At 40.6% G+C, this 25915-nt stretch overlaps 1 protein-coding gene across 3 annotated transcripts in view; it reads left to right on the top strand.

Annotated features, from left to right (window-relative positions):
* Nucleotides 1-9403: 9403 nt before the first annotated feature.
* The window catches only part of LOC139389410 (netrin receptor UNC5D-like), a 231479-nt gene continuing 214967 nt past the window's right edge, over nt 9404-25915 (top strand). For all 3 annotated transcript variants that reach the window (XM_071136151.1, XM_071136152.1, XM_071136150.1), the window contains exon 1: nt 9404-9703. In XM_071136151.1, the coding sequence (XP_070992252.1) occupies nt 9622-9703 (82 nt within the window). In that variant the 5' untranslated portion in view covers nt 9404-9621. The remainder of the gene's footprint in view (nt 9704-25915) is intronic.

The following is a 25915-nucleotide window of genomic DNA, read 5'->3' as shown; positions in this document are numbered from 1 at the left end:
GTGGACGTCGGGAGTCTGTTTCTGACCGTTTGAGCAGACACATGCACATTTGTGGCCTGCTGGAGGTCATTGTGCAGGGCTCTGGCAGTGCTCCTCCTGCTCCTCCTTGCACAAATGCGGATGTAGCGGTCCTGCTGCTGTGTTGTTGCCCTCCTACGGACTCCTCCACGTCTCCTGATGTACTGGCCTGTCTCCTGGTAGCGCCTCCATGTTTTGGACACTACGCTGACAGACACAGCAAACCTTCTTGCCACAGCTCGCATTGATGTGCCATCCTGGATGAGCTGCACTACCTGAGCCACTTGTGTGGGTTGTAGACTCTGTCTCATGCTACCACTAGAGTGAAAGCACCGCCAGCATTCAAAAGTGACCAAAACATCAGCCAGGAAGCATAGGAACTGAGAAGTGGTCTGTGGTCACCACCTGCAGAACCACTCCTTTATTGGGGGTGTCTTGCTAATTGCCTATAATTTCCACCTGTTGTCTATTCCATTTGCACAACAGCATGTGAAATGTATTGTCAATCAGTGTTGCTTCCTAAGTGGACAGTTTGATTTCACAGAAGTGTGATTGACTTGGAGTTACATTGTGTTGTTTAAGTGTTCCCTTTATTTTTTTGAGCAGTGTAGTTGGTCACGAATGTTTGATCTTGAACAGAACTTACAACATCAATCAACATGTCTCAATCAAAATTGTATAGCCAGAAGTATAGAAAAGAGTGGGAGTCTGTACCTGAACAAATGTCAAATCATTTTTTTTGCCGAGCTGGCCAGTCAATTTGAGTAACGTTATTATGTATTCAACATAATGACACAGTTTTACGTTATCACGCAATGACATCACAAAGTCATTTAGCAACTTTTAGCAACAAATCAACATGCCTCTAGCAACTTACCCTGAAAATTAGTTGGGAACACTGGTGGAGACAAGCACAAAGACAGGTGAAAGAGATCAGATCGTGACACATAATGCAGATGACATGTTCAACTAAATGGATTCAGATTTTCTTCAACCCGCAAAAACGTTGTTTGTCGTGGAGTTTTGTTGTGGAGGGTTTAGACAAAAACATAACAGATAGCCAACAATATCATCATATAGACTCTGAGGATATTAAAGGATTTGGAGCTCTTAAAGCAGCTGAATAACTGTCATTACTAATCCTGTTCAAGCCTGTCAGCTCAGTCCATTTCAGCCCTAAAAAGCAGATGCAGGAATAAAAGCTAGTGTCATGTCTGTGATATACATGTAGGGAACTAATAGCAAAGTGCTTGAGATGGTTGTATCTAACACCAAAACGCATTACGGATTTATGCTTTCAACTGACATCTATCTTGTTATCAAGTGAACTGTCAAAGAGCCTGCTATTCGTATTGAGTGAGATTATCTTTGATATATATAAATGCCAATGAATGATTCAAAGTCAAAATCTCCTCTGTATAATGGGCGCCAAGATTTTCTCAGTAAAAATATGACAAGCTCGTTGGAATACATTTCCCAATTAAATGAAAGTTGCATTGAAGTGGACTATGTAGTTTATTATTTCGACATGAAGAGGCCTTTGATATAGAAAGCTGTAAGACAGTAGTGTTGTCTAGAGAGGGTGAGCTTTTCTATCTCTTCTGTTCAGAGTTGTAAAATCTCTTACTACACTGAGTATTACTGTATTTTGATGCTTTTGGCCCAGGGGAAAGTTAGCATCCATGGATGAGAGAAAACATAAATGTGATATATTTTCCCATGATAACATTCTAATCATATGTTATACTGTATGCCCAATCCTGGCTTGTTGCTTCCACTAGCATCTGTGTTTGTTCCTCCCTATTTTTTTGTCTTTCATTGGTGCAGTTTTAAAGAATGAATATAACTTTTCTCCTTGCACAGTAATTATTATTACAAGATGACAGAAAGCCATAGTCCACAAGATATAACCTTTCCCTTTTTTAATCCCTGACAGTATAAGACTGTGAACAGATCCTTTCAGCACCACTGGTAGCCCTAGTCCTATCTGAACCTTGGACAGCTCCTCTAAAACCTCTGGTTTGGGCCTGCCTGAACCTGAGACTCACTGCTACCCGGAATCCATGGAAATTCCCTACCTTAAACCCTAACTTTAACCCTACCCTTACCTTAACCATAACCCTTACCTAACCCTAACCATTTTACATTTTAACTTAAAAATGGGGTGGGGATGTCCCAAGGATCCCGGATAGCACGGACTGGACATGCCCAGCAAGCTACACAGCCTTTTAACCTTCTCATAGCAGCCACTACCACATGTTTTAAAGGCATACATTGTTCAAAATGGTTTAGACCTATTTCAAAGAAAACAATTCTCTACTGGCATCTGCAATTGTTTTGTCCTGACTGTTATTATTATTATATGAACAGCAGTGTGTTACCAACCCACACAGAGCCACAACAATATATCCACTTCTGTCGACATGTTGATGTTTGAAATCATATTCAGTCTATTCATAGGCATTTCTATCGACATGCTGATGTTCAAAATCATATTCAGGCACTTCTGTCAACATGTTGATGTTTTGATATCATATTCAGCCTATTCACAGGCACTTCTGTCGACATGTTGATGTTTGAAATCATATTCAGTCTATTCACAGGCACTTCTGTCGACATGTGGATATTTGAAATCATATTCAGTATACGCACAGGCACTTCTGTTGACGTGTTGATGTTTGAAATCACGGTGGATTATTGTTGTGTTCTTTGTGACCTCATAATCTTGGGTTGATCGCTTGAGGGCGGGAAGACATCTGTATGATTTTGTTATGAATGATGCCAAATACATGAACTTGTAAACTTACGTGGATGAGGTTGCTCTTAGGAAGCAAGTTTTATCTTGTGTCTAGTATAGAGGCAATATAGAACCTCTATATAATTGATTTTCTATTAATGGCTTTTTTTCCCATCTTTTTATTCATTTTGTAATTGTAGTCATTTAGCTGATGCTCTTATCCAGAGCAACTTACTGTAGTGAGTGCATACATACCTTTTTTTCATATTCATGCTGTATCTTGGGTTGACTGGTGGAGGGCCTAAGCACACCTTGTTTTGATTCTGTTGTGAATGATCAAATAACCTGCCAAATACACACATTTGTGTGGATGAGGTATCTCTCCAAGCAAGGCTGTTTCTGGCTAATGGATGCCATGAATTAAACCTACTTCTTAGTTGTAGTCAAAGATCATGTCAGAGTCATGATACATGTCATTCTCTGGTGTGCTCACTTTTTCTTCTACCAGTAGTGTCATTTTTGTAAAGAAGACTAATGTGTTAATCCATACACCAGACCTTGAGGATGAGTCCCTGTAGTTCAAAGGGCACAGAGATTACATGACAAGGCCGAACAAGTGTTTTGGAAAATGAATCAGACTTAATGTTAGGTGACAAGAATCAATGACTCTTCACCTCTCTTAGACATGTTACACAACACTCACTAGTGCTGAACATTACTTAGCTCAGTGCCTTTTGGAAGGAGGCTACAGCTTATATATTTATAATCCTCCAAGCCTTATGATGTAAAAACATGTCTGTGTCCCAAATGGAGCCCTATTCCCTATATAGTGCATACAATATACAGTCTCTGTTGTCTGTGAAAGCTGAATGCATTTAATCAGTGCCTTTTGGGAGGAGGCTACAGCTTATATGATGACCACACTACAAAGGGAATATGGTGCCATTCTGGATGCAACCATTGTTGTGAAATGTGGACAAATGAATGTGATATTTCAAAGGTGACAATGCTTTGTTTAGAGCTTTCCAGTAGTTGGATTGACCAACCATGGAGCATGTGGAAGAGACGTGGAATGTAGAAGGATGTGCTGCTATTCATTGGCTCTAACATGGTCTGTTTATATCCTTGTGAGTCTCATCTGAAGTGCTCTATTTACAAGCCTCACCTTTGTATCACCCTAACTCTATGAGCTGCCTCCCAAATGCCACCCCATTCCTGATATAGTGTGCTACTCAGGTCCACATTTGTAGGCTATAGGGAATAGAATACGGTGATATTTGGAACGCACACGTGATATGAGTCAGTCTATCTCAATTACAAAATTCTTCATATTGTATGATTAATGAAAGCTACTCAACACAGTAATCACAATCAACTGCTGAAGTGTATTCTCTATGGGTGAACATAAACCAGCTCGATATTAGCGATGTTGGTAATATAAAGGTCTTCATGAGGTCAAGAAGGTGTTCAATGTATTCAGTGCCCATGGCAACTTCACATACAATGTAGGCTGAAGATTGTGGGTGGATGTACAGTAGCAAAAATGATTGCTTCATAGAAAACCTGTTATTGCTTGATTTTAGATAGTGCCTTGTAAAAGATCAATCAACTTAAGAAAACAAACATTAACTTTTTTGATATTGCCATTTTTTTTTACATATTTAAAGTTATAATACAACATCTTTCTGAAACCTACCTAAGAGGATAATTTGATTTGATATTGTTAAAGCACTACGTACTTGTTTTTTGTGTGAAATACCCGTCACTTTCAGCAGTGCAGGGAGAAAGACACTGGTGGTTGTGGTTATCATGACCAGTGTCTATCAATGTCTCTTTAGCATGGCGGCCATTTACCTACTAAGCACAGCATTTACATGATGTAGTGTATCTGGCGCTCATTGACAATCAATGCACATACAGCAGTGTCACATCTGTATGCATGTGAGGGTCACCTCATCTGTTACGGCCTCCCCTGTGGGCACCTACAGTAATCTTCCAATAGACAAAGCCTTCAGGCAGGCCAACGATCACACACTCACTGCTGGTTTGTTTATGGATTTCCGGCATGTTCCCTTGAAGAAATTAATGTTGATCCCCGCAGGATGCTACACATTACGAACAACTCAATAGTTTTGACATGAAAGTGACAGTCGTATGTCCCAAATGGCACCCTATTCCCTATATAGTGCACTACATTTGACCAGAGTCCCATGGAAGCACTATATAGTGAACTGGGTGCCGTTTGGGACAAAGTAAGTGACAGTGACCTTTCTGCTTGAGTTTTCAGGCCTTCTCGACTTGCACTCAGACCATAGCGTGCAGAAAATAAATAAATATAAAGATGTTCAATCAATTCATAACAGCATCAAGGATGTGCACATGAATACCCTCCAGGAAAAAAACTGGTTGATAAGAAACCAGCCCTCATGTCTGGCTTAATAAATGATGTCATACTGCACCTCTCTTACCAAAGAAGCATCAAGTGGCAATAATATGTTTGAGTTCACTCAGTGTTGGAAAGGCACAGCCATATTGTTCAAGCTTTTACTGCACCCCAGTAACTTACAATATATACTGAACAAAAATATAAACTCAACATGTAAGGTATTGGTCCCATGTTTCATGAGCTGAAGTAAAAGATCCCAGAATTTTTTTATAGACACAAAAAACGTATTTCTCCCAAATGCCAAGATAGTCCATCCACCTGACAGATGTGGTATATCAAGAAGCTGATTAAACAGAATGATCATTACACAGGTGCACCTTGTGCTGGGGGCAATAAAAGGCCACTCTAAAATGTTTTGTCACACAACACAATGCCACAGATGTCTCATGTTTTGAGGGTGCGTGCAATTGGCATGCTGACTTAAGGGATGTCCACCAGAGCTGTTACCAGAGAACTGATTGTTCATTTCTCTGCCATAGGCCACCTCCAATGTCATTTTAGAGAATTTGGCAGTACATCCAACTGGCCTCACAACCGCAGACCACGTGTAACCACCTTAGTCCAGGACGTCCACATCCGGCTTCTTCACCTACGGGATTGTCTGAGACCAGCCACCCGGACAGCTGATCAAACTGTGGCTTTGCACATCTGACGAAGTTCTGCACGAACTGTCAGAAACCATCTCAAGGAAGCTCTTCTGCGTGTGTGCTCGTCGTTCTCACCAGGGTCTTTACCTCAAATCAAATCAAATGTATTTATATAGCCCTTTGTACATCAGCTGATATCTCAAAGTGCTGTACAGAAACCCAGCCTAAAACCCCAAACAGCAAGCATGGCAGGTGTAGAAGCACGGTGGCTAGGAAAAACTCCATAGAAAGGCCAAAACCTAGGAAGAAACCTAGAGAGGAACCAGGCTATGTGGGGTGGCCAGTCCTCTTCTGGCTGTGCCGGGTGGAGATTATAACAGAACATGGCCAAGATGTTCAAATGTTCATAAATGACCAGCATAGCCCAATAATAATAAGGCAGAACAGTTGAAACTGGAGCAGCAGCACGGCCAGGTGGACTGGGGACAGCAAGGAGTCATCATGTCAGGTAGTCCTGAGGCATGGTCCTAGGGCTCAGGTCCTCCGAGAGAGAGAAAGAAAGAGAGAAAGAGAGAATTAGAGAGAGCACACTTAAATTCACACAGGACACCAAATAGGACAGGAGAAGTACTCCAGATATAACAAACTGACCCTAGCCCCCCGACACATAAACTACTGCAGCATAAATACTGGAGGCTGAGACAGGAGGGGTCAGGAGACACTGTGCACCATCCGAGGACACCCCCGGACAGGGCCAAACAGGAAGGATATAACCCAACCCACTTTGCCAAAGCACAGCCCCCACACCACTAGAGAGATATCTTCAACCACCAACTTACCATCCTGAGACAAGGCCGAGTATAGCCCACAAAGATCTCCGCCACGGCACAACCCAAGGGGGGGGGGCGCCAACCCAGACAGGAAGATCACATCAGTGACTCAACCCACTCAAGTGACGCACCCCCCCCCCCCAGGGACGGTATGAAAGAGCCCCAGTAAGCCAGTGACTCAGCCCCGTGTATTAGGGTTAGAGGCAATCCCAGTGGAAAGAGGGGAACCGGCCAGGCGGAGACAGCAAGGGCGGTTCGTTGCTCCAGAGCCTTTCCGTTCACCTTCCCACTCCTGGGCCAGACTACACTCAATCATATGACCCACTGAAGAGATGAGTCTTCAATAAAGACTTAAAGGTTGAGACCGAGTTTGCGTCTCTTACATGGGTAGGCAGACCATTCCATAAAAATGGAGCTCTATAGGAGAAAGCCCTGCCTCCAGCTGTTTGCTTAGAAATTCTAGGGACAATTAGGAGGCCTGCGTCTTGTGACCGTAGCGTACGTGTAGGTATGTACGGCAGGACCAAATCAGAGAGATAGGTAGGAGCAAGCCCATGTAATGCTTTGTAGGTTAGCAGTAAAACCTTGAAATCAGCCCTTGCCTTGACAGGAAGCCAGTGTAGGGACAGGAAGCCAATGTACCTGACTGCAGTTTGGTGTCATAGCCAACCTCAGTGGGCAAATGCTCACCTTTGTTGACCACTGGAACACTGGAGAAGTGTACTCTTCACGGATGAATCCCTGTTTCAACTGTACCGACAGATGTCAGATGGTGTCATGTGGGTGAGCGGTTTACTGATGTCAATGTTGTGAACAGAGTGCCCCATGATGTTGATGGGGTTATGGTATGGGCAGGCCTAAGCTATGGACAATGAACACAATTGCATTTTATCAATGGCAATTTTAATGCACACAGATACCGTGACAAGATCCTGAGGCCCATTGTCGTGCCATTCATCTGCCGCCATCACCTCATGTTTCTGCATGATAATGCACTGCCCCATGTCACAAGGATCTGTACATAATTCCAGGAAGCTGAAAATGTCCCAGTTCTTCCATGGCCTGCATACTGACCAGACATGTCATACATTGAGCATGTTTGGGATGCTCTGGATTGATGTTTTCGACAAAATCCAGAAACCTCGCACAACGATTGAAGAAGAGTGGGACAACATTCCACCGGCCACGATCAACAGTCTGATCAACTCTGTGAGACGGAGATGTGTTGCGCTGCATGAGGAAAGTGGTAGTCACACCAGATACTGACTGGTTTTCTAATCCACAGCCCTACCTTTTTTTTAAGGTTCAGTATCATTTGATCGACAGATGCATATCTGTATTCCCAGTCATGTGAAATCCATAGATTAGGGCCTAATGAATTTATTTCAATTTACTGATTGAATTGTCTTGAACTCTATGTAAAACTGTATGTAAAATCTTTGAAATTGTTTCATGTCGCATTTATATTTTTGTTCAGTGTACATGTCTTTCACAACTAATGGGTGGGTGACATGCAGTATAATGTACATTTTGAAAAGGAAGCATGTGAAGAACTATCCTTAGAAAAAAAAAAGAATAATCACTTTGCGGATTTGTTCTTGTCAATTTGGTCTGCCATTGAATTGTTCTGTGATTCAATAATAATGTTAATGTTATTATAAAGTAACCACAGTTTTTGTGTATATGTCTTGTTATACATAAGGATAAGAATGATATGATCTGACACAGAGCAAGTGTTCTAGTGAAAATGATTACTTATCCTCTTCAGACAGTGTGACCTGCAAAAAAAACATGTTTTTTCCTGTGATGCCCTCTGATGATGCTTCTCTCTGTGAGTCACTTTCACCAGACATGCAGAGGTGAGAGTGTGATGGAATAGAGTCTGTCATGCTTGATATGGCAACACAGAGGACATCTTAAATTAGTATTTGAGTAATTCCTGGGTTATTCTTTGCTGTCCTTGAAGAGTAGTTTGGCCTATCCAATATGAAGCCAGAAAAGTGGAGTGGGATAAAGCAGGCAGGGCGATGCATTTAAAGGTACTGGTACATCCACCATAATCTAATAGGCAAGGTGACGCATACACTTCAAAGGGAATTGCCCCTGCCAAAGTTAATGGGATGCTGTGGTAAAACTGATGAAAATCAAGGATGAAAATCCAAGGTTTTGGAAAAATACTTATTCCTTACTGAAAATAATACAATCTTTAAAAAAATGTATTGGCCTTCAGGTAATGTGCATAATATTGAGGTCCATCCCATAAGAAAATATAATGCAGTCAGTGCAATATAACTGCAGTACACTGCGGCATAACTGCATTTAGAGTGGAGCATAACTGTAGTTATTCTGCAATTACATCTTCCAAAATACCACAGTCGACTGCAGTTACTGCACTTTCAAAACTGGAACCTGTTTTTGTAAGGGATGCTAAATTCAAGTCCAACCTTGAGTGTAATTTTAATCTTCATATTTTGTTCATTTGATAGGTATAAAATTACCATACTCAAATAAACCCCACCTCCCCAAAAATATTTAAAAAATGAACTCTTATTCCTTCATCATTTACAGAAAGGTGATGTCGTGGGAAGCCAAATCGTCTCGACCCTGATTTTAACATAACACCAGCCACGGTATGTCCAACTGCGTAACTCTCTGCTTTCTCCGGGCGTTTCCGCCATTCTCCTCTCCTCCACGCCCACCGCGAAGCGCCATTGGTTTACCGGTCTGTCATATACAGCTTGGTATGAGAGGTGCTAGAAAAGTCCGAGCAGTACCCCGCAACAACGTCTGTGTGTTGTTACACAGTAAAGTGAAGTAAAGATGCGGTTGTCTGGTGTGTCAGCGCAAGGTTCTTTCCAGCGGGTTAGAGTGACTGTCCCATGGTCCATGATAATTACATAGGAACCTGTTACTGACAGCACCATGTCAAGGCTTGCAAGAACAGGGTGAAAACGGGGGAATTTCTCCCGGTTCAGCGCATCCACTGGGAAGTGAAGCTACAGTATGTGTGCGATGACGAAGGGACGCTACCTCTCCCTGGGCTTCGTGTTCCTTGTTTATTGCACAACGTGCACGACATCTAAAGGTAAGGTTCCAAACAAGACATCTAATATATCCAAATAATTTGGGTATCATGTGTGTGTTTTTTTACTTGTCTCCAACATTGGGTCCAGTTGCGGTTTCTTATTTGGGCACTTACACATCAGTTTCACGTTGCTTGTGTTTTGCCAAGTTTCTCTAAATGAACTGAATGACTGCTTGAGTTGGACACTTTTTTGCCAAAAATATTATTACCATATGGTAGTACCATTTGATAAGTAACACGAGTTATTTTTTTGTCATCCCTTCGCTCGAAGGACATACGGTCCTGTCCTCGTGATCTTTTCTTCAACAATCCGGATACTGTCTTCTTCCCGACTCCTCAAACAGTTTCTCAATACAGTAATTCGTTTTACCAGTACTATCTGTGTCTTATATTGAACTGGTATAATGTGCTGTGTGAGAAGCAACAGGCGCACGAATGATCATAATCATCGCCCGCTATCAATTTAGAGAGCAGTTAATGCAAAAGTAATTTACACAAATGGTAAGTATGAATTAAAATGAATAAAAATTTAGAGCAAATGACTGGATGTTCATATAAGAAAGGAAAGGGTTACAACATCATCAAGTAATCAATCAGTCCTTCAAGTGTATGAGACATAATGCTTCCCCAGTAGGCCAGGGTTTCCCAAACTCGGTCCTGCCACCCCTGGGTGCACGTTTTTTTGTTGTTGCCCTAGCACTACACAACTGATTCAAACGACCAAGCTTTGATTATTTTAATCAGCTGTGTACTGCTACAAGGGGGGGGGGGGGGGGGGCAGAACTGTGTTTGGGAAACCCTGCAGTAGGCTACTGGGGATCTGCTCCTCCACATTGGGGTGCGATGGGCTACTGGGGATCTGTTAAGATGTGCTTCAGGTGTTGTGCACTAACTCCAGTTCTGCATTGGCTTGTCAGCTATTGCTTATTGAAAAGATTAAATGTCTTTATTCCTAGTGTAATGTAAGCATACATTGTGTTTTGATTCGCATTCCTGGTGGGGAAAAACAATTGAGTTGATATGAGATAATTTCGACTCAATGGCACAAAACCATAGACCAGTCAGGGCTACAGTAGTTGTGCTTGAATTATTTTGCAGCTTGGTCTGGAAAGCTAGTGGATGACTGGCTGTCTCAAATGGCATCCTTTTTTATATAGTGCACTAAAATGGCACCCTATTCCCTTTATAGTGCACTACATTTGACAAGGACCCATAAAGGGAATTGGGTGCTATTTGTGACTAAGCCTATGTATTTGGTAGAGGCCGACTTCAGTACCCTAATATGAAGAGACCTCCCTTCTTGCCTCTTCCAAACGTGTTTCACAATACTCTGATGGAGGTCAAAACAGGTGTTGCACGCACATATCTTCACAAGGTTGATTCTATTAACCAACCAGCACCATCACGGTAGCCTTTGAAGCACTTGGACCTTACCCCTCCCCCCGGTGCCACCACTCAACAGATTTAAGCTCTTAAGGATCAATGGAGTTGTGGAACAGCACTATTCACCACAAACTAAAATCACGCGAGGGGGTCATGAACGGAGGTTTCGCCTGTACAACACTACTCTAAGCAAGCCCAGTGCACGCTGCCCTGGGGAAACTTTTAAAAGGATTCACAATTCCAATCTTGCCTCATCACACGCAAGGATAAGATAGTGTTCTGATCTCCATCTGTCAGGGCTGAAGTAGGCTACATACAATATGATTTCATATGTGAATCAGATAATATGAAATCAGCATGCTATATAGAACGATGAAGCTACAGTATAATGTATATTATTATCCTATATACCATGCTGATTTCATGTGGACTACAGCCACGTTTGAATAAATGTTGTAACACTCCTTTGAAAATATATTTTATTTGTGATTCTATGTTTGCAAGTCCATTAGCATGGGATTGATCAGGGGTCTTGCCTGATCAACATGGAGAATGGTGTGTTTTGGTGAAGATTGTGAAAACGATGTGTTCAATAGATAATCATGATCATATAAATGATCATGTTTATCCATTTCTGGATACATAAACTATATAGATTTAGATAGATGATGTCACTTGCCATGATGAGGATTGACTGGTAACTGTCGAAGAATGATTCAGAGATCAGCAGATTTGACATTGTAACGAGTTGGTGATGGCTGGATACCATGCTGACCATAAATCACGTTGGCATCATTATCAAAGTGAGATTTAATCTCAGAGGTGTAGTATTAGGTTACATCCCAAATCACACCCCTTTCCCTCTACCCATTGATGAATGAAGGACGGGCAAATTAACTAACCAAGAAGTCCTACATTAATTTTCATTGAATTAGTGTGCAACAAAGCACAGTATTGTCTTTCCAATTCAATTATGAAATATACAGTCAGGTTCGACATTATTGGCACACTTGATTAAAATATGAGATTATAAATTAAAACAAATAGTAATTACTTGTTAATTACTTTGTCTGAGAAATGGTATGTATGTATAATCTACCTCATTCATTTAGAATTGATTATTTAATGTCACCTGAAACATGATTTATGTGTATCCTTTAGGTTAGAAGTGAGTACTATTTAGCTGTTAATATTAAGCTAGCCTAGTTTTTGCAATGAAGACTGGATAAGAAGGTTGTCTGGTACATCACAATCTTTGCATTATTCTGTGCAGCCGTATCATCCCTTGGCTCTGAGTCAATAGTCAGTGCAGAACCAACCGGCCATGTCCTCCTCCAGAGGTGTGTTTTAAAACATAGTGTCTTTAGGAAAGTATTCACACGCCTTGGTTTTTTCCACATTTTGTTGCTGGAATTTAATATTTATTACATTTAGGTTTTGTGTCACTGATCTAGATAGAATACCCCAGTGGAATGATATTTGTAGAAAATGTCATTTAAAAAAATGAAAAGCTGAAATGTCTTGAGTCATGTATTCAACCCCTTTGTTATGGCAAGCCTGAAATAAGTTCAGGAGTACAAATGTGCTTAACATATCACATAATAAATTGGAAGGATTCATTCTGTGTTCAATAATAGTGGTTAACCAGGTGTTTTTAATGACTACCCCTTCTTTGTACCCCACACATACAATATTTGTAAAGTCCCTCAATTGAGTAGGGAATTTCAAACACAGATTCAACTACAAAGTCCAGGGAGGATTTTAAATGCCTCACAAAGAAGGGCACCGATTTGGTAGATGTGTGTGGAAAAAAAGTATAAAAAAAGCATATGCTGAATATCCCTTTGAGCATGGTGAAGTTATTAAATCGGCTTTGGATGGTGTATCAATACACCCAGTCACTACAAAGATACAAGCGTCCTTCCTAACTCGGTTGCCAGAAAGGAAGGAAACTGCACAGGGATTTCACCATGAGGCCAATGGTGACTTTAAAACAGTTAGAGTGGTTGTGATAGGAGAAAATTGAGGATGGATCAACAACATTGTAGTTACTCCACAATACTAACCTAAATGACAGCGAACCGAATGAAGCCTGTAAAGAATACAAATATTTTCCAAAACATGCATCCTGTTTGCAACACGGCGCATAAGTAATACTACAAAAAAATGTGGCAAAGCAATTAACTTAGTTCTGAATACACAGCATTATGTTTTGGGCAAATCCAACACAACACTGAGTACCACTCTTCATATTTTCAAGCATGGTGGTGGCTGCATCGTGTTCTGGGTATGCTTGTCATCGGCAAGGACTAGGGAGTTTTTTATGTTAAAAAGAAAAGGAATACAGCTAAGCACAGGCAAAATCATACAGGTATATGTGTTTGTTTTCTTTCCAACAGATACTGGGAGACAAATTCATTTTCAGCAGGACAATAACCTAAAACACAAGCCAAATCTGCACTGGAGTTGCTTACCAAGACAACATTAAATGTTCCTGAGTGGCTTTCTAGCAATGATCAAAATGGCTTTCTAGCAATGATCAACAACCAACTTGACAGAGCTTTATAAAGAATAATGGGCAAATATTGTACCATACTGGTCTTGGAGACTTCCCCAAAAAGACTCACAGCTGTAATCGCTGCCAAAAGTGTTACTAACATGTGTACCAAATGGCACCCTATTCCCTTTATAGTGCGCTACTTTTAAACAAAGCCAATAGGGTTCTAGTCAAAAGTAGTGAACTATAAAGGCAATAGGGTACCATTTGGTACAACACCACGGTTGGGTCATGCAAGACCTGTAGACTGGCTGCCTGAGCATCCAGCAGGACTGTAGAGCTGACAGCAATCGCTGTGTTCGAGAGAACAGCACAATGTACAGTGCCTCCAGAAAGTATTCACACCCCTTAACCTTTTTCAAATGTTGTTGTCTTCCAAAGTGGGATTAAAATGGATTTATTTGTAATTTTTGGTCAATGATCTACACAAAATACTCTAACAGTTATAAAACATTTATAAAAAATAAAACACATATTTTGGTTAAATAAGTATTCACCCCCCTAAGACATTACATGTTAGTAACACTTTTGGCAGCGATTATAGCTGTGAGTCTTTGGGTAAGTCTCCAAGAGCTTTGCAATAAACATTTGACATGGAGACTCATCAAATTGCTTTATAGACCAGTTCACCTGTGAACCAGGGTGCTGATTGTGCCTCTCTCTGTTCGCTGCCCTGAATATGATTGACACAGTTGGACCAATATCCGACACACACACAAAAAAATGAAAAATTAAGACCTTGGTCTGAAATTGCCTCTACTTTTATTTTTTGTAGAATATTTATGTTTTTATTCAGCAGTGTAGCCGGGCATTGATGAAAAGAGACGAAGGTCAAATCTGTTGTTTTCACTCTGAGATAGTAGGGGGCTGTGATATTTCCAACTGCCATTCTGTTCTAGAATGAATCATCAGAATCTGGCTGTCAACGTGTGCAGTTCAGTGCCCAGAATTACATTTAAATGAAACCAAATGGCTGTACATTCAGAAGTGATAAACAGTGATGATGGTGGTAATAAACACATAGCCCCCTTGCTCTGTTGGACCAGCTAGCTAGCAGCTACTGCCTGGGGTTGCTGTTTAGGTGCTTATTTTATGACTCATGTCTTTCTTTCTGTGCATCAAAATGATTAAATACAAGAATACATGCATCCACTTCAATTGATGAATTATTTTCTTTGTATGAGCGTACAGTACAGTGTGAGTGTGTGTCTACTACTGTCTACTATAAGTGTGTCTACTACTCTCACCCCTGTGATTTTCTCTTTATGTGACAATGTGCATGATTATCCTGCTCTAATATAGCTATTTGGCTTGAAAAGAAAGTGTTTTCGGTGGACAACAAGCTTAAATTACATCCCAGATGGTGTGACTGAGTGATGAGCTCTTTATCTCACTCTCACTGACAACTTGGGAAATTCCGGAGGAAAATCAATGTAGGCATTGGTCCCCCCCAAAAGCATTGTTTTGAATTCCATTCTCCAATTCTAATGTCATGATGGGCTCATCTATAATAAAGGATGCTGAAGTTTTTTCATTCTTTATCGGAGGTAGGGGAGAGCAATCAGGACAGGGTGAGGTGGCCCTCTCGGTCGCAGTGCTAAATCATGTACAATCCACAGAGAATACGTTCATCCATCTCAGTCAACACATTCAATCGGTGCCTTCTGCGTTGGTCTTGACCAGCAACACCTCTTCATTCTAGAAACAGGTGTGCTTCCCAAATGGCAGCCTATTTCCTTTTATAGTGCACGACTTTTGACCAGGGCCCATTGACCAGGGTCTACTATGGATTGGAGAGCAGCTTTTGTAAGTGTATCTATCTACAAAACCTTTCCTGGATGCTGTTGCAGTATAACAGAACGAAGAGCTTGACTTCCACAGGAAGCGTTTGACAGTATGTAGTGTTAACAGACAGTGACAGTATGGGGATGAGAGCGGAGCATCATGGAGAAGGACAGATACTTGATGACTGGTAGGGGGAATACTTTCTGGGGAGCTTGAGAAATGTGTCCCATCTTGGGAATAATTAAAGCATGGTCTGATGTGCTTGCAGTTTGTAACCTTGTGCTTGTATGACATCTTTACGTCATGCAGTACAGACCCTGCAGCGTTGGCTCTGTGGACGAGATGATGGTCTTTGTTTATGTCTCTCTGCCCAAGCCCATCTGTCCAAGCCCCAGTTATCTTCTCTGTGTAGTGAGAAATAGTTACTGGTCAATTGAGTTGCGTGTCATAGTAAGGAGAAAAAAAAACATTTGGCAAAGTGTTGTATTATACTGAACATAAATATAAACACAACAATTTCAAATATTCTGCGAAGTTAGTTCATAAGGAAATCAGTCAATTGAAATACATTAATTTGGCCCTAAACTATGGATTTCACATGACTGGGAATACAGATACCTTTAAAAAAAATGGGCCTCACAATGAGCCTCTCGTCACTGTATCTCTGTGCTTTCAAATTGTCATAGATAAAATGCAATTGTGGTCATTGTCTGTAGCTTATGCATGCCAATACCATAACCCCCACCGCTACCATGGGGCACTCTGTTCATAACTTTGCCCAACCGACGCCATAAACGTGGAATGTGTTTGAGGCCGGTTGGACGAACTGCAAAATTCTCTATAACGGCTTATGGTAGAGATATGAATATTACATTATTTGGACATTCCTGCAGACAGCATTTGTGTGACAACTGCACAGTTTAGTGGCCTTTTATTGTCCCCAGCACAAGGTGCACCTGTGTAGTAATCATGCTGTGTTTTTTCAGCATCTTGATATGCCACAACTGTCAGGTATTATCAGGTATTATCTTGGTGTCACGGTCGTTCTCCTCTTCATCTGAAGAGGAGAGGCGAGAAGGATCAGAGGACCAAAACGCGGCGTGGTATGTGTTCATAGTGAATATTTAATAAAGAAAGTACTGAACACGGCATACAAAACAATAAACAAATAACGACCGTGAAGCTACAAATGAGACCTGTGCTGACACAAGCCACTAACATAGACAATCACCCACAAACAAACAGTGCAACCCAGGCTACCTAAGTATGATTCTCAATCAGAGACAACTAATGACACCTGCCTCTGATTGAGAACCATACTAGGCCGAAAAATAGAATTACCCAAATCATAGAAAAACAAACATAGACTGCCCACCCAACTCACGCCCTGACCATACTAAATAAATACAAAACAAAGGAAATAAAGGTCAGAACGTGACACAACAATTTTTGCACACAATTTGAGACAAGTAAGCCTTTTGTGCGTATGGAACATTTCTGAAACATGTAAGCAACACTTTACATGTTGTGTTTATATTTTTGTTCAGTGTAGTTCTAAAACGACATTCAACACAAGTTATAAGTGAGGGTTTAGCCTACTAGTTTATCCGTAGCCTTTAAATAAAGTATATTTAGAAAAACATTTTAGTGTGAATTTAACTGCGTCCACAGAATCACAAAGTTGTTCCCTTTATGACATGCATATTTTTCTATTTCCAAGTGTGAAATAATCCTACTTTGTACAAAAGTAATTAGTTCAAAGCAGCCATGCTTAACACAGGGTACCCTAGTACCCATTTGCCAATCTTCCTTGGTCAACGTACTAGTTAATACCATTGCCTAATCTATGTGAATTCTTTATGTCCATCCAGAAAGTTACCTGTGGGGTTACAATTTTGAATTAGGCAGCCCAGTTCTGATCTTTTTTTTCACTAATATGTCTTTTGGCCAGTCAGATCAGCTCTGAAAAACATCTGATGGAAAAAGATCTGATGTGATTGGTCAAAAGACCAGATTTTAATAAGGCGAGATCCAAATGCAGACACAGGAGGCAGATGGTTGGAGTCTTACAATGTTTATTAATCCAAAGGGGTAGGCAAGAGAATGATCGTGGACAGGCAAGAAGGTCAACACCAGATCAGAGTCCAGGAGGCACAGAGTGGCAGACAGGCTCGTGATCAAGGCAGGCAGAATGGTCAGGCAGGCGGGTACAAAATCCAGAAACAGGCAAGGGTCAAAACTGGGAGGACTAGAAAAAGGACAATGCAAAAAGCAGGAGAACGGAAAAAATGCTGGTTGACTTGGAAACATACAAGACGAACTGGCACAGAGAGACAGGAAACACAAGAATAAATACACTGGGGAAAATAAGCGACAACTGGAGGGGGTGGAAACAATCACAAGGACAGGTGAAACAGATCAGGGCGTGACAGATTTGGGCTGCCTGTGTAAACACAGCCTTAGGGTGAAATTATTCAAATTCAAAATTAGGCATAGAGTTAAAATTGTAACCCTACGCCATCCCATCTGGTTTGCGCTTAGTGGGACTATGATTTGTTTGGCATGAGTTGGACCGCAGGGTGAAGAAAAAGCAGCCAACAAGTGCTTAGTATATGTGGGAACTCCTTCAAGACTGTTGGAAAAGCATTCCAGTTGAAGCTGGCTGAGAGAATGCCAGGAGTGTGCAAAGCTGTCATCAAGGCAAAGGGTGGCTACTTTGAAGAATCTCAAATATAAATATATTTAGATTTGTTTAACACTTTTTTTGTTGTTGGTTACGACATGATTCCATATGTGTTATTTCATAGTTTTGATGTCTTCACTATTATTCTACGATGTAGAAAATAGTACAAATTGAAAAAAACTTGAATGAGTATGTGTGTCCAAACTTTTGACTGGTACTATATATATCTTATTTTGAGCGATATTTTAAAACTAATAGACCAAGGCCTTTCAAGGAGAGAAGTATCGATCGATCCTCTTGCTTTCTGAGTGGCTATAAAATAAGCTACAGCGTTGCCAATGAACTGGTGGGGAAGTTTGTATGAAAAGTGTGACAAGTAGCTCTGATGTGATGTAATCACATTGGGTAAATTCATACATTGACTAAATTAATAAATTGCTGCACTTATACATTGCAAACATAAACGGGCAGATACATTTAATTTATTCACACAACGAACCCACAGACCTGTCAGTGGCAGTGTCCCAGATAACAATTTATATTTCGTTCAACAGCTTATTTTCGCCCATGAAAAGACACAGAAATCTAACCTGTTCCGAATAAATATTTGACAAACTGCGACAAGATGATATTTTGCAAAGGGTGCGAACTGCATCATAAACAAGACGTGCTCATATTTATTTTAAGTGTATAAATAACGGACTTGGTGAGAGGGCCTTTTAGCTACATATGATTTTGGAATAGTTTGCTAATGTGAATCTTTTGGGTGATTTATGGATTACCAACTATGATTTTATCAGAATTGCTACAGCTATGTTTTCCTTCTACATTTAGTGGGGGAAATCATTTTGTTCGACTCATTTGCCATTGCGTTTGTTTTCAATAGCACAAGTGTCAACCATATTGATTTGACCATGTTGCCTAAATACGGAGGCACACACATACACACGCTTACTTCCTGTAAAAAAATGTACAGCTTCATGAAAAACCTTTCTTTGTAACGCTATGTTTAATTGGCATGCACATAATGTGTTTCTTGTACCTAAGAACAAAAGGTTGCTGATTGGAGAGGTTGAAAGTGGTCCATTTATCAGAAATTCACAGAAATAGAAAATTAACCAGATACAAAGGTCCTCTCAAGGGCTCACTTCAATCCACCATGCAACATAGTTTTTACACTGTAGCATATAACCCATGTGTTTTCGGATCAAGCCATGGGTGGGGGGCAGTATCAAAGGCTACTGTGCAAACACAGCTAAGGCAGGTCTCTGACTGAATCTGGCCATAAGCCTCCATGTAGTTACAGGTGTGTCTGTTACAAAGAGAGCCCACATCTTTTATTTAGTCGAAGAGAATTCAATATTATTATCGAAAAAACATGTCATGTTGATTTATGGGTGCATTGCTGAAATCTATATTTGACTATCTCAAACAAATGGTATTTTGATAGAGTGGGGTTCCTCAGTAAATGTCTGTATAAAATCACAGGACTCCCTACCACAGTGTTGTTTCTATTCTATTGAGTTGGATGACCTAAAGCTATTTTATAGTTGTTTTGGCATTAATACAACAGCTCAGTAGGGGGTAGGGAGTAACATAGTGTAAGGTTCATCTATGTTAATTGACCTCTGTTTGCTATTCTGTTCACAGTAATGATTTTCAATGAGCAAGAAACCTAAAGGTTTCACATGGTGTTAATATTTGGATATTTTATATAGGGGGCACTGAAATTTGTGCAGCGAGCAAGACTTCACCTTTCAGTGAGGACGGACAGTGTCACTGAAATAATAGAGATTCTGCTGAGCTAAGCAGTGAGCTGGTTCCAATGGCAACCTATTACATACCTAATGTAGTACACAGTCCCCATCATCCGTCAGACTACCAGTGTCCATCCAAAATGGCACCATATTACCTAAAGAGTGCACTACTTTTGATCTAAGCCCTATGGACCCTGGTCAAAAGTAGTGCACCACATAGGAAATAGAGTGCCATTCCGGATACAGCCAGTGTGCCTTTAATCTTGCCCTAGCTGCATGGCCAGTCCCAGTGACCACCACAAGTCAGCCTGATGGTCGTTCACTGTTTCTTAAGCCTCCTCATCTGAGGCCCATGGGTCGGCTGTTCAAACATGTCCTCTGTTGATCCATAGGGCGAATTCAGTGGGAGAGAACAGGGCAGAACAGTGCTGTAGGACAAGTTGTGATAGAAATAATTGAGACACAGCCATAATACACTCCATCCTGGTGGACCAAACAGTTTCTGTGTTCGGTCCATGGTAGCTATTGATCCACCTTATTGGATTAGTGCTTCTATAATATGTGATGCACGTCACTGCTTAAGTGTCACTTTCTGCCTCACACATCCGATACACATGGTTATTTGATCAATGCAGCTGATATTCATTTTGATAAGTGAAGTGTTTCTTATTTAAATTATACTTGAAGAGCCTTCCATTATTAGTTAGTTATACAATATCTACTACCAGGTTTTGATTAATGTGGAAGTATGAAGATTGATGCATAGCTGAGCACTATGTTATTCATGTAGAACCAAATCGCAGGTTGCCCCTATATCCTTTAGGTTTCTCATGGATTTTGTCTCAGTTTTATGTCAACTGTTGAATTAATTTTAATATTACTGTGTTTTATAGCAGGGTTCCCCAACTTGGGGTTTTATTTGACACCCCAAGTCATTTTTTTTCATTGTTGGACATAAAAGACTGTAAAAACACCAGGAAATCAGCTCAAAGTGATTTTAATTTAAGAAATCTGTTCCCAAGTATTCCCATGCATAATAGAGATATGCGAGATCGTATACCAATGTGAGCAAGGTTTGAAATTATTATGTTTTAGTCAAACATATCTGTTTGGGCTTCTTGCGGTCAATTTGCAGTCTACAAATGTTCCAGCCCCCCTCAACCCTCTTGATTGTAAACTTTTCCTGACTTGCAATTTCTTGACTGCTTATCTGCTTTATGTTTTATCTCCTTGTGGCAGCCTGTTTCCCCCCTTACCTACCTTATCCTCCCTTTCATATAAAATCACTTGAACTGAATTGACGAATGATCAGAGTAGGCCTCAAGGGTGCTGGCTACAATGCAACGAAGAGTAATACAAAAACACATTTGAAAACTGTCACACGGGTGGAGGCATCAGCCATCAGTTTACAAGGAGCAAGGAACGACGAACAGAGAACGGTTTGCGCATATTTCAAGCCAGGGTTTTGGACAGGATAATGAGGCAGACAGTATACCTGGTGAAGACTTGAGACAGCTGCTGTTAACTCCTCACCACTCCTCAGCCATATGTCAACAACAACATGATACAACACCTGAAGAAATCTCTCACTGATGATGCCATGGTTGTTGTTTAGAGGGATCTCGGTCTTATTATTGAGAATGTCTAGGAGAGAACTGATGCGTTTGTCTGTAACGCTAGTACTGTACCTATAAGAGGACCCTTTTCTGTTGTTTCTTGTACTCTTTTGTTTGATTTTGCAGTCAAGTCATCATTCAATGTAGTTATAGGTCTATTTTTGGTAGGTATTTTAATGAGCATGTGTAGGAGGTGAATAACAGTATACTTTGATCTGTGGTGGTGTTCATTGATTCTCCTCAGACTCAGGGGTTCCGGTAGCATGGCCTATATGACCTGAAACAGCATTTATGAAAACTCCATTGTACTCCAAGCTGAGTAAATGTTGGTTTGCTATTGCCCTGAAGGCATCTTCTTGTTTTTCCCTTTAAAATACAGTTTTTGTTCTGAAACATTTCTTGAGGGTCGGCTCCGTAGTGGATTCCACAAACCTCACATTTCAGATCATTTTGTATTCATCTCGCCCTTTCAGGTCACACTGCAGCTTTGTTGGTTTTATTCTGTACCCACGCACCACACGCCAAAATCATATGTTGTTTGAAGCTGTAATGAACATTGTATAGAAATATTCTCATTTCAAAATTGTATCTGACTGAGTTATACTTGTCCTTTGCATGCCCATGAAGTAGCTACGTGTCCTCCGTTGGCCCGAGGCAGGAAGCATCCAAGCTCACAGTGATTTAATGTCATGTTCTTAATGGAAGGACACATTGAGATAAGAGCCAGCTTCTATTTTATCCTGTCTTATATCCCAAGGCATGAGAAACCCATCCACTTCCTCCCTGAAAGCAAACTATCCCTCATGGAGGGGGAAGAAATCACCTCTTAACAGTAAAAGGCTTTTAACTTCACCCCTCTTGCAAAGCCAAGAATACACCCTGCCATGTTCTGATCTGAGGACATAGACCCTGATGCCGTAGCCTAACTATACTGTATGAATTCATCAGTGCTGGTGCCATTTATGTAATAAACATGTCAACATATCAACAGGCCATGATGTTTGTGTAAATAGAGCTAGCTATCAATAAGCTCTTATTAATTTTAAATAAAACATAATTAATGCAAGATTTGTTTTGCATTCTAAATCCCAACTGGTGATGAATCGGCACTCTGTGATATATTTACACAGCCGCTCCGATTTTAGCTAACAAGTTATGTTGGAGCGGCGCACTGCTGCACATTTCACTGCGTAAATACAAACTGGATCCAGACATTTATTGAATATTACAAAGGAACATTAATATGCGAAGATGGCGAACTGAGGGGGAACAAAATCTCTAAATTTTCTTAGCTGATATACCCTGACAATAGTGTTATTACTTAGAAAATGTTGCCTACAGGGGAAACAACGTGTATACTGCAGCAGACTATACATTGTCAGATATTTCGGTTGATCCGTTGGCAATGGATGTTATCATATACCAGTTGTACAGTAGTTGTAATCATGTGTTGTACAATATAAGTCTACATTGAGGTATAAGTACATATACAATGACTGTAAAAAAAAAAAAAAGACTAGTCCATCACCTTGAGGAATAAACAGTCCTCGGGGTGGAATGTGAAACAGAATGGTAATTGCAGACAATGGAGGAAAGCACAGGGACCAGTGTAGAAGTTTGCAGCACTTCAATGGTGTTCTAGATTAATCTTCAGTTCTGCTTTGACTGTCTGTCGGCCACAGGGGAAAATGAAAGAAATTGAATACACTCCAAAAATGAAATTAAATGGAATAAGACTGGTATTACCTCTTTCATTTTAATCTTTAAATTCAAGCATTAGTTTCTACTCCTATGCATTTATCGCATGAACATTGTAGATAAAAAGTGACTAACATTTGGATACAAACGATCAAAAGTGATGGAACCAGTGGTTTTACTTTTGGATCAGTGTACCTACAGTATGTGTTCATGGAAACCCAACACATACCCTTGGCAGCAGTCTCTGTGCTCTGTGATGTATGAATATGAAATGTCTTATATTGTTTTCTTGTATGGTGTAGAATCACAGTGAGATTTTATCTCCATCTCTTCATACAAATTCCAACTGAAAGAAAATGTAAATCTCCATCATACAATGAAGGTAATATCATAAACATTCATTCTTATAAGCCCCCCCATTATTTTAATAGAAGTGAGGTCTTCCAGCACTGCTCTATAATGGCTGGGAAGTCAGTAATGATAGTAAAAGCTTCACTGTGATTGGTAGGCTGAATGAGAGGTCCTCTGGTCGCTGGTATGATGCTCAGAGTACTACTGCTGGGATGCGATGTCCCTCCACTACGCTATCCATATTTGGTGAAACTTTTTTCTGCTTCTCACCCTATTCCCTTATTCTTTTGTCACCCTATTCCTTATGTAGTGCACTACTTTTGACCTGGGTACATAGGGTTACCATTTCTATTAAATTGACAGGGGTCAATGTTGTCTGTAGTTAAGTGTGGAAATATGATGTTCTTGATCCAATCACTAGCTGCAGTATACTCAACTCATCTTGGTTCCTTACCTTTCACAAATCTAATTTTATTTGTCACAATCTTCATGAACAACAAGTGTGGACTAACAGTGAGATGCTTACTTACGGGCTCTTCACAACAATATGAGAGAGGAAAAAAATTTAATAATAGAAAATAATAATAAAGGAATAAATACACAATGAGTAACGATAACTTGGCTATACAGTGAAAGTATTCAAAACCCTTGACTTTTTCCACATTTTGTTACGTTACAGCCTTATTCTAAAATGAATTAGATGTTCCTCAGCAATCTACACACAATACCCCACAATGACAAAATTAAAACAGGTTTCTGGAAATGTTTGCTAATTTATAAAAAATAGAAAGCAGAAATACCTTATTTACATAAGTAGTCAGACCCTTTGTTATGAGACTAGAAATTGAGCTCAGGTGCATCCTGTTTCCATTGATCATCCTTGAGATGTTTCTAAAACTTGATTGGAGTCCACCTGTGGTAAATTCAATTGATTGAACATGATTTGGAAAGGCACACACCTGTCTATATAAGTTCCCGCAGTTAACAGTGCATGTCAGAGCATAAACCAAGCCATGCGGTCGAAGGAATCGTCTGTAGAGCTTCGAGCCAGGATTGTGTCGGCACAGATCTGGGGAAGGGTACCAAAAGATTTCTGCAGCATTGAAGTTCCCAAAGCACACAGTGGCCTCCATCATTCTTAAATGGAAGAAGTTCGGAACCACCAAGACTCTTCCTAGAGCTGGCTGCCTGGCCAAACTGAGCAATCGGCGGAGAAGGGCCTTGGTCAGAGAGGTGACCAAGAACACGATGGTCACTCTGACAGAGCTCTAAAGTTCCTCTGTGGAGATGGTTGTCCTTTTGGAAGGTTCTCCCATCCCTGCAGCACTCCACCAATCAGGCCTTTATGGTAGAGTGGCCAGACGGAGCCACTCCTCAGTAAAAAGGCACATAACAGCCCGCTTGGAGTTTTCCAAAAGGCACCTAAATACTCTCAGACCATGAGAAACAAGATTCTCTGGTCTGATGAAACCAAGATTGAACTCTTTGGCCTGAATGCCAAGCGTCACGTCTGGAGGAAACCTGGTACCATCCCTACGGTGAAGTATGGTGGTGGCAGCATCATGCTGTGGGGATGTTTTTCAGCGGCAGGGACTGGGAGACTCGTCAGGATCGAGGGAAAGATGAACGGAGCACCTAGAGATCCTTAATGAAAACCTGCTCACTACCTCAGACTGGGGGTGAAGGTTCACTTTCCAATAGGACAACAACCCTATGTCTCTAAATTTCCTTGAGTGACCCAGCCAGAGCCCGGACTTGAACCAGATAAAACAGCTCTGGAGAGACCTGAAAATAGCTGTGCAGCGATGCTCCCCATCCAACCTGACAGAGCTTGAGAGGATCTGCAGAGAAGAATGGGAAGAACTCCCCAAATACAGGTGTGCCAAGCTTGTAGCGTCATACCCAAGAAGACTCAAGGCTGTTATCACTGCCAAAGGTGCTTCAAAAAAGTACTGAATAAAGGGTCTAAATACTTATGTAAACATTATGTTTTTTATATTTATAAATTAGCAAACATTTTTAAAAGCCTGTTTTTTGCTTTGCCATTATGGGGTATTGTGTGTAGATTATAAAATGTTGTTGTTTTTAAATATTTTTTGTATTTTTAGTTGTTTTTTTAAATTCTATTTTAGAATAAGGCTGTAATGTAACAAAATGTGGAAATAGTGAAGGGGTCTGATTACTTTCCAAATGCACTGTATACGTCCATACATATTTTTATATATTTTGGGGATTTGTGTGTTTTGTATTGTTAGGTATACTGCACTGTTGGAGCTAGAAACACCTGCACCTGCGATAATATCTGCTAACTATGCGTACGCCAGTGGTGGTCAGTGCCATTTAAGATGAAGGAGGATGATTTTTTGTATTTACATTTTTTTG

This window comes from Oncorhynchus clarkii, chromosome 30, assembly GCF_045791955.1.
Source record: "Oncorhynchus clarkii lewisi isolate Uvic-CL-2024 chromosome 30, UVic_Ocla_1.0, whole genome shotgun sequence".
NCBI lineage: Eukaryota > Metazoa > Chordata > Actinopteri > Salmoniformes > Salmonidae > Oncorhynchus > Oncorhynchus clarkii.
The sequence above is the reverse complement of the archived record's forward strand: the minus strand, read 5'-3'. Positions and strand labels throughout refer to the sequence as shown.